At 55.9% G+C, this 9,842-nt stretch overlaps 1 protein-coding gene across 1 annotated transcript; it reads right to left on the reverse strand.

The window, feature by feature from the left end:
* Nucleotides 1-829: 829 nt before the first annotated feature.
* Nucleotides 830-9,841, reverse strand: CA7 (carbonic anhydrase VII; the record flags this gene model as incomplete). The annotated part of the gene is made up of 7 exons (XM_010851125.1): nt 830-1,607; nt 2,110-2,265; nt 2,767-2,829; nt 2,933-3,028; nt 3,990-4,108; nt 7,081-7,278; nt 9,826-9,841. Coding segments are annotated over 7 exons (771 nt in total), but the record flags the coding sequence as incomplete, so codon positions are not given.
* Between the last annotated feature and the right edge of the window lies 1 nt (nt 9,842).

The raw sequence follows: 9,842 nt of genomic DNA on the forward strand, positions 1-9,842 counted from the left end.
ATTAAGTGTCTCAGGCCCCACTCTGTGGCTTTCCCCCTCAGCAGCATCTCTCCAGGGTTGTGCCCTGGTTCTGGGCTGGATCTCTCACCGAGTACCCTCTTCCTCCAGCCCCTCAGCCTCACCTACCACCTTGAATGAAGATGCTCCAAACCTCCCTCCACCCTCTACCTCTCTTCTTGGCTCAGACCCCAACACCTCACTCCTTCCTAGCACTCCTCTCCAGGGCCCCACAAATGCTGTTTGTCCCTCCTGGTCCCCTCTTGCCCAGGCTTTCCTGTCACCTCTCTCTACCCAGGGACATACTCTGCACTCCCCCACCCCCCTCCCTCATTGATAGATAGATGCTATCTAAATCTCTCTCATTCAGCCCCCTGCTCCCAGCCTCCACCGCCCTGTATTCTTTCTCCTGGCCGCTGGCCACCATCTCCCCCTGCTGCCACTCCTGCCTGCCCCCCAACACTCCCCAGGGATCTCCACCTTTGCACATCTGGCCTCATCCTCCCTTTACTCCAGATCCTTCCTGACTCCACTAGCCTTGGAGACAGTCCCATGCCCTCCCCCAGGGCTCCAGCCCCACTGGTGCTTCTCCACTCCACAGACACCCTGGGCTCTCACCTGGGAGCTGGCACCCCTGCTCTTTCTGCTCAAACACACTGTTCCCATCTCTCTGCCTTGGAACACTGGTTGGAATTTAATCCCTTCACCAGATGAAGATATCACAGTTTGAGCTCAGTGCCCATGGCCTCTCAACATCCCATGCTTGACTCATCACCATGGCCTCTCCAATGTCCAGAACAGTACTTGATAGAAAACAGGCACTCAATGGGTATTTGTTGCATGAATGATTGAATTTATTAATCAGTGCATGGAGGGATTGTCATGTAGGTGGCTTTGGTGGCTGGGTGGGGATGAAAGGAGATACTACATAAGCTGTAACCAGTGCCTGCCTATGGCAGCAGGTGGCTGGAGGGAGAAGGCCACGTCACCCGCAGCAGGCTGAGTCCCAGTTTTAATGGCCTGGCAGTGAGGTGCGTGCATGGCGGAGGCCCGCAGAAGAGGTAATGCTGAGAGGGCAGCTCTGCCCACTCTTCTAATTATTGCTTGAGTCTTTCCGGGAGTGCCAGCTGCTTGCCCCAGAGAGTTTGGTCTCATCCGTCACAGTGTGAGCTCGGGGTAGGGCTGCTGCCACTGCCAGTGGGGAAGACAAGAGGAGGTTCCCAGGGGCCTTTGGGTCTTGGAGAGCAGAGGCAGCCTCAGGCTTGGACCACACTTGGCGTAGGTCCCTTCCTGTCCCCAGGGCTGCTGAAAGGTGTCCCCCGACTTGAGGGTCCTGTCAAGAAGCCTCCAGCGTGGCCAAGGAGCAAGCCAACTGAAGGAGGGTCCACAGCAACCCCAGGCAGGGAGCCTCGGATGGTTTGGTGTCTGCTGACATGGAAGCCCTTGGGAAGATGGTGCCCCAGTGACTGGCTGGGCAGGTAGACAGCTCAGGCCCGGAAAGAGGCCTTGACCACACGGCCCTTCAGTGGCTGTGGCGGCCGGAAGTTGTTCACCATGTGGATCCTCTCATCCTCCTCTGAGGTGAAAAGCAGGCTCCGGAATTTCTCCATCTTAAGGCAGAAGAGATGCTCAGGGCAGAGTAGGGGAGCTGTGGTCCCCTCTGACCCCAGACACGTCATCTGGCATACCCTGCCCAGCCAGCTCTGCCCCTCTCTCCTCCTGTTCCTAGGGCTTGTCCCTACTTCTCCCCACTCGTTTCATGTTTGGGACCCCCAAGCTCAGTGACTTATTCACTAAAGAGCCTCTGAACCTGGGTCCTGCTCGTGTAGCTCCAGTCCCAATCTTCGCTCTAGCTAAGAATCGTCCGCAAATGCAGCATTCAGGTTCTAGCACGCTAGGGGCGGTCCCAGGATCCAGGGATCGCTCCTTCTAGCCTGTGTCCAGGTCCTAATGACTAACAACCAAGCTGACCCCCACCCAAGAATCTGAACATGTATTAGCAAAAAATAGGAACCTTGACGGTGGGACCGCAGGCTGTGGGCTGCTATGGTCATGCTGCCCAGGTGTGCCTGAATGTCACCTCCCTCCATCTGCTCCTCTGGGAGGACTCACCTGCCTCTCAGAGATACGGATGGGCTCCCGGAGCACAATCCAGGTGACGCTCTCGCTCAGCGGTGGCGTCGTCAGGGACCCGGGGTAGGTCCAGTAGTGCCGGCTGGCAGGCAGGAGGCACTTGGGGTTGAAGCAGCTGAACTGGGCCTTGGTGCCCTGGGCCAGGGTGGGGGACCCAGGAATCAGCATAGACCTCCCACCAGGATGAGAGCAGCACCCTCCCACCCATTTCTGTCAATAGGATTTAGGCTTATATGGCCCACTGATGCAAACTGTGGGCAAATGTCTGTGATCCCAGAGGCCATCACCCATCCTTTTGCATTAGAAAGCTGTGGCTCCTAAAGCTCTCAGGGCACCATGTTCTCTCCTTTGCCCTTGACAAACCTTAGTGGTGCTGCCTGTCGGAGGACCATTAATGGGATAAGCATCTTATGAATCCTATACCCAACCAGACAGCACTCTGGGCACACAGCGGGGCCATGGACACTGATGATGAGGAGTCAGTCGCAGCGCCCCACAGCTGCGGACCTGCACCCTTCACCTCTGCAAGGGTCTGCTGCAGGATGGAGGAGTGGGAGGGCCCACTCCATGATCTAGCCTGGCCCTCCCTCCCCTCCCAGGCTGCTCTGGATCAAGGACACCGACCCCTGGTCTCACCTTAAACCGAACCATGTAGAGTGCATCTGTCAGACGGTTCATGCTGGGGTGCTCGTCCCCCGTCTGTCAGAGAGAAGGCAGCGTGAGCCCAGAATTCACTATGTTCTGGGACTAGGGGTGGCACCAGGCCTCCCATGGCCCTCTGGGCCCCAGGTAATCCCCTTACCTCCAGGAAGACACCGACCACAGCCAGGCCATCGGGCGCCGAGGCCGCCTCCCCAAAGGTGCTGTACTTCTTGGCGTTCCAATGAACAAGGTGCAGCTACAGGGCAACAACAGGCCAGGCCAGTGCGTAGTACCTCCCAGGGTCCGTGAGAGCTCAGGGCTAGGTTTCCCTCACTCCCACAGGACTCCTGGCCCCCTGCAGGAGGGGCTCCTCTGGGAGCCATGGGTCAAGATAGCATTAACCCTGTTCTAGGTCTGATCCTTTCCTGAGCCCCAAGGGACCAAAGAGCTCAGGCCCTGCCCTCCATGAACTGTGCAATAGATAATGACCATCTAATGTGATACCTCCCTGAGGAAGTGGACCCTGCAGCTGAGGCCAAAGTATCAGAAAAAGGTTACCCAATGGAACTCTCCAGGCAAGGTATTTCAGGCAGAAAGAACAGCATAGGTAAATGCCTAGAGGTATGAAAGAGCCAAGCTTCCCAGGTGGCTCAGTGGTAAAGAATTCGCCTGCCAATGCAGGAGACACAGGAGATGTGGGTTCGATCCCTGGGTCCAGGAGATCCCCTGGAGAAGGAAATGGCAACCCACTCCAGTATTCTTGCCTGGAGAATCCCATGGACAGAGGAGGCTGGCAAACTATAGTCGATGGGGTTGCAAAAGAGTAGGACAAGACTTAGTGACTAAACAATAACAATAGCAACATGAAAGAGCCAGGTGTGGGCAGGGATTCATTACATGCAGGTCAGTACGAGAAAAGGTCAAGGTGAGATGAGGCCAGGCAAAGCCAGGTCACGCAGGCTCTTGAATGCCAGGCTTAATCCTTGAAGGGCTGTTGCAAGGCTGTGATGGGACTGGATCTGCCCTTCAGAAAATTCCTTCTGGACACACAGATCAGCACAACAGTGGGCCAACTTCAGGTGGAAGACCCTGTGCTGAGGGTGGGTGGAGGTCCCCTAGGGACTTCACTCCCTCCAGTGCCCCACACTGGGCACCTAGCAAACCCCTGACTCCCCAGTGCCCCACTCCCTCCCCCATCAGGCAGAGGAGGGTCTTACCTCGCTGGGGAATGACTTGCCATCCACCGTGTGCTCCGAGCCCACACCGTGCTTCTTGCCCCAGTGGAAATGGAACTGCTTAAGCCGGTAGGGCCCATCCAGGGGGCCCCCAGACACCACTGTGGGGAGAAGGGGGACCTGTAGCAATAGCTGTGAGAGACCCCACTAGCATCAGGCGGCAGTACTAGCATCAGGGCAGTGCCCAGAAGGGAGATAAACTTTTCATTTGGAACATTCCTGGGGCTAAATGGACTTGGATCAGTCCCCACGCAGTTCCCTATGCCCTTGACTGGGCCAGGGCAGAAATCCTGGAGGCCTGTAGGTGACAGAGGAGTCTGGTACTGACAGGGTACATCCTTCCATCAGGCTGTCCTCCCCACTCCTGCCCACTTTCCAGTGGAAGCTAGAATGTTGCTTCTCAGACCCTCTTCACCACTAACGGTAGATGTCCCATGCCTGCAGCCCTGACTCAGAGCTGGGTCAGAAGGATTCTCTTTCTTTAGTCTTCATGGTAACTCAGGACAGAACCTATTATTATTCCTATTGTATAAAGGAGGAACCAAGAGACAGAGAGGGCAAGGTCTTTGCCCAAGGTCACACACAGCAAGGCACTGAGCTAAGATATAAGCCCACATCTACTTCATGTAAGTCCAGAGCCCAAGGCCCTAATCACCAGGCTGTGTTGCCTGCCCAGAACTTGGTGGCTCCCCAGGACCTGATGTCCAGAGGCCAGCTCCTGAGGATCCCTACTCCAAGGGTCAGGCCCCTGTCTTGTCCAGAGTCCCGCCCTCATGGCCTCTTTGGCAGGGGCAATTTATGCTGGTTTTGTGACTTTCCTACTCCGATACCCAGTGAGCAGAGGCCACACACAAGGCCTCCTGGGACTGATTGAATTTCTAGCTGAAATAGATCTAGCAGTGGAGGGAGCCCCCGCCAGGCCTGAATGTGAGCTCCTGGATCAGGTGACGGCCCTGGGCTCAGAGTTCCACTAGGCCCCTCCAGGATGGGTGACTAGGGCAGGGCCCTGACCCCTGTGGGCCCCTCGAGGAGGAGGATAATGGGACAGCCCAGAGGCCCTGTCTCACTGTCCTGCCTCACCTGAGCAGCAGGTCTGTCCATGGCAATGCTGGGTGGTTAACTGAGCCTGAAGATGGCTCTGGGTTGAGGCCCGGTGAGGATGCCTCCATCCTGGGGAGGGCCTACAGACTGAGCTTCTGATATGGACTGTGGAGGCTCACTCTTCCAAGCATGCCCAACCTGGGACTCCATAGTGTAACCTCTTAAACAGTGACCTCCCTCTCTAACCCTTGAGCTTGGCTTCCTCGCCTACTCTCTGCATCCTGACCACAGAATACACTGCCATTCTCGGTGTACTTACTGTGTGTTCAGGCACTCTGCAGACATCAACCCCCACAGTGGCCTAGAGGGGGACACATTGTTACCCCCTGGCCAGATGTGGCACAGAGGCTCGAAAAGGTAGATCTCTTGCCCAAGGTCACACAGCTGGGAAGTGGCAGAGCCCCAACTCTCTCACTCCTAAGCCTACTTTCTTTCCACTGGGCCCCTAACCCCTCAGGCCTGGGCATTCTATTAAGAAGGGAACCCCAGCCAGGCTAGAAAGTAAGCCCCTGGATCCGTAGTCCAGAGGAATGCTCCCTTGCAAGAGTGGCCTTCACTGAGCTACTTATGTCTGAATCGAGCCCTTAGTGCCCTCTGAAGGTTATTCTGAAGGTCCAGTCACTTGAAAACTACTCCTTCACAAACTGTGATCCTTGGTGCTTCCCTGGTGGCTTAGCGGTAAACAATCTGCCAATGCAGGAGATGCAGATTCGATCCCTGGGTTGGGAAGATTCCCTGGAGAAAGAAATGGCAACCCACTCCAGTATTCTTGCCTGGGAAATCCCAAAGGACAGAGGAGCCTGGCGGGCTACATTCCACAGGGTCGCTAAGAGTTGGACACGACTTAGTGACTAAACAACAACAACAATGTCATCAAGAGCCCCATGTCCCTCCCCAAAGTTCTGGGCGAGAGCCTTTTACTTAGAATTCAGTACCAGGAATGCTGTGTCTCTCTTCCGAGGATCTGCTGAATTTCCTCCCTTCTGCAGCAAGAATTATAACTGATCCTCTTTCCCTTTTTTCCTAGCCTACCAGAGAACTCGGGATTAAGCAAATAAGATCATTCCCATCTGGCTTTCCTCCTCTTGTCTGCCTTTTGATCCTCTATTTGAAACTTGAGTTCCCCTGAGTACTTTCATTGCATGTATGGGGGGCAGAGGTCGGAGACAGAGGGGCAGAGTACCAGTCACTTCCTTATGTAAGGAACTTTAGCAGGTTCCCTCCTTGTCCCCCTCGACCCCTCACAGGCCTGGTCATAAGGACAAAAATCCCTATACTAAGGAGTACTCCCAAGCCTTCTGTCTAGGAATTTATCATGGAGGAACCCTCTAATCCCAGGGCAAAGAGACTAACCCTCTAATCCCAGGGCAAGTTCCCACTGGGCTCCCTTTGGTCCAAGGTAGTTGGGATTTGAGGCTATAGGTGGGCTGGAGACTTTGGAGTAGGACCAGGCAGGTTCTGGCCCTCCCCAGCTTACTAAGTTTCTGCTAGCCCATCTTAGAGGCAGGTTCTTAAGAGGAATAAACCAACTGCCTATGACCTTAACAAGTGGCCTGGCATGCAGAACATTTTAGCTCCATTCTCTTTCTGCTGGGATTAACCAGATCACACACAGAGGAGGGTTTGGCCTTAGGCCACACAGCAGGTCAGTGATGGGGCAGGGAGTGGAAACAAACCCGACCTCAAGAACTGAATGAAAGAGAAGAAAGAGAATTAGTATTTCTTGTGCATCTACTACATGCCAGCACTACAGACATCACTCCAGGTTTTTCATTTTTTTCTCTCTGTGACCCCAAGGAGGGAAACAGGGTCTTAATGTCCCCCATTTTATGCATCAGGAGACTGAGGCTTCACAGCTAGTACAAAGTGGAGCCTTCCTTTCCCAGTATAGCGTTCTGCCCTTCTTGAGCCTGCCCCAATCAGGTTAGGATCCCAGGGAGAAGAGTGGTAGTGGCTGGCAGGGACCACTTACCAGTTCGGTCATCACTGTCATTGAAGTCCACTTGGACAGAGTGGCCATTGTTGGCGATGCTGAGGGATGTGCAGGACTCATAGGAAATCTCCAGTGGCTTCAGGCTGGGCGAGTACACAGCCTGGCTAGATACGATATTGATTGGTGACTGGCGGTCTCCCTGGGCAATGGGATACAGCTTGTGCCAGTGTGAGGGGCCTGCAGATGGCGGGGAGAGGGCAAGGATTCAGGCCAGCCCGGATCTCAGGGCTGCAGACGAGGGCATCTGTGGGGGATGGTCTCCGTGCTATATCCTTTCAGAGGTCAGCCTCTGCTATGGAGTCGCATGGTCTGGAGCGTCACTCCCAGCTCTGCCACTTCCCCTCTTAGCCTCCATCTTCTTGTCTGTGAAATGACCTCTCCAAAGCTCTCTACTCATAGCTGATAGGAGATCCAGAGAGCTAACGTGAGGAAGGGAGCACACAAAAGCTACAGTCTCAGGGGCAGTTTGGGATAGCAAGTCCTCCCCAACACCCAGCATATGTTTAGAGAGGTCCCCAGGGCCTCGAGGTCCCTGACCCTACCCTACCGAGTGCCTGGCCTCTTCTTGCATCTGACCAAGTTCCAGCCGGTATTCATAATAACAATAACAAAAGCTCACATCAACTTCACTTTGGCTCTATGACATGCATTTGCTTCTCATTATAGCCTTGTCAAGTAGAGACAAGTGTGATTCCCATTTCACAGATGAGGGCACTGAGGGTCACTTGTGCACGTGTGCATGCACACTTGGGTACAGGAGTAAACACACAGTGTGTGCATGCCTTGCCCCCAGCTGCCCTCCCTGGGCATGTGCAGGTCCAGGGAGATTTTCATGTGCGCAAACATATGTGCACAGTGGCCTGAGTTCACCGCATCCAGAGCGGGCAGGCCCGGTAACACATGTGTACAAGTGTGCAGCCCTTCCAAGTATCTCTGACACACACATAGGCATCCTTACACAGAGATAACCCTGTTGCAAACCCGGGTCTGCACTAAGAGACTACAGCAAAACACATGCTCATGCACACACATGCACACCTGTGTGCACACCCACGAGCACCCACCACCTGCCTCCCATAGATTCCATCTGCAGCCGAAAGGCTCGGCATCTCCCTGGGGAACATCCTGAGATGCAGCCTATTTTTAGAGCCACTGCCGGCTGGTGCTTCTCCCCGTTTTTGGCTTCTTAAGTTTTCCTGAGAAAACAGCAGCAGGTGCCGACAGAGCTGTGTCCCCAGCGGATGACTCAGAAGCGTGGCCCAGACCCACTGTGGGTTATTTTTGAAGTCCTGTGAGCATGCCGCATGCCGGCACCTCCATCCTCTGTCCTTCCCGCCCTCACTGTCCCTAGGGTGGGTGACCCAGGACTGGGTGAGGCACAGCAGCTTCAGGGAGGCCAGCTACAGGGCAGACCTAATGTGATACTGGACATTCAGTGCTGGCGGTCAGGACTAGCAAGAAGGCTAGAGTCAGTGGACTTTGACTCTGGGGAAGGCATCCAGAAGCTGGCTGGGAGCAGAAGCTGGGCGTGGGGGAATCTTCTAGGAGGGTCCTGTCAACCTGCCCCTCTCTGCCTCTCTCTGCATCTCTGCGCATCTCTCTTGCCTTTTTCTGAAAATCTCTTTCTAGCTTTCACATGTCCAAACAGGGTTTTCCCCTTCAAAATATGCTCCTGTGTGCTTGGGACCTCAGAGTGGAGGCAAAGACCCCACAGCACCTCCCTAACTTTCTCTGGCCCAATTGTAACCTCCAGACCCCCAGACTTGGTACCCAGGACCCCCATCCACCCCTCACAGAGTGCCTGCCTCTCTGTAGATAAGTAGGGATGGGGGTGTTCCTCCCACCAGCACTCCCCTTCTCCCCACCCCCACCTGCCTTGCCTGGGTTTCCTCTGGATCTTGGTTCCTCGGGGAAAGCTAAGAACCCTTATCCCACATCCCCACCCCAGCTTGGTAAGAAATAGCCTCAAAGGAACTGCCCTGCCGTAGACCCACACTGAAGCGGTCTGGCTCTTACCGTCTGCCTCTTCTCTCTTTCTCTGCGTCTTAAGGAGGAAACTGAGGCAGGATCGAGGAGCTATTCTCCGGGTCAGACCAGGAAGCTGATGTGGGCCACCGGCTCCCTTGTCTCACACCGGGACGTGCTCAGACACCCTGCCAGAGGCAGACACGCAGACACATCCATGCGCCCTTAGATGCTCCCTTCCTTCACATACCTGCCGACTCGAAAGCTTGGACACTTCGACGGGCAAACTCTGCCGGGGACACCGCGCCCTTGCCCACGCGGAGCCCAGCTCCGGGGAGGTCACTGCACACCAGCCGTGCGCGCTCCCCTCACATACACCGCGCAACGCGCTGCGTTCAGCCCGCCCCCAGCTGCCCTGGGCTACCTCCACCCGCTGCGCACTCCAGCGGGGGATGAGAGAGTGAGTGTCCGGCCCAGGTCCCAGCGAGCTGGGTCGTCAGGGGCTGCGCGGAGGAGGAGGCAGGACGCGCTTGGCCGCGGGTGGCTAGCTGGCGGCGGGGCCGGACGGAGAGCGGCGCGCACTTTGCGCCAGGTGCGGGGGAGCCAGGGCTCTGACCCGGCGGGTGGGCCGGGCTCTGGGGGCTGGATGGGAGAAGGGTCCCCGTCTCGCCTGGAGGATAGGGGGTTTGCAGGTCCCGCTGGGTGGGAGGGTCAGGGGCGAGTCCCAGTGGATGGGGGCTGGCTGGGGTTTATGCCTACCGTCGTTCTGGCCGTAG

The sequence above is a fragment of the Bison bison genome, unplaced genomic scaffold (genome assembly GCF_000754665.1).
Source record: "Bison bison bison isolate TAMUID 2011002044 unplaced genomic scaffold, Bison_UMD1.0 scf7180017864297, whole genome shotgun sequence".
In the NCBI taxonomy this organism is placed as follows: Eukaryota; Metazoa; Chordata; class Mammalia; order Artiodactyla; family Bovidae; genus Bison; species Bison bison.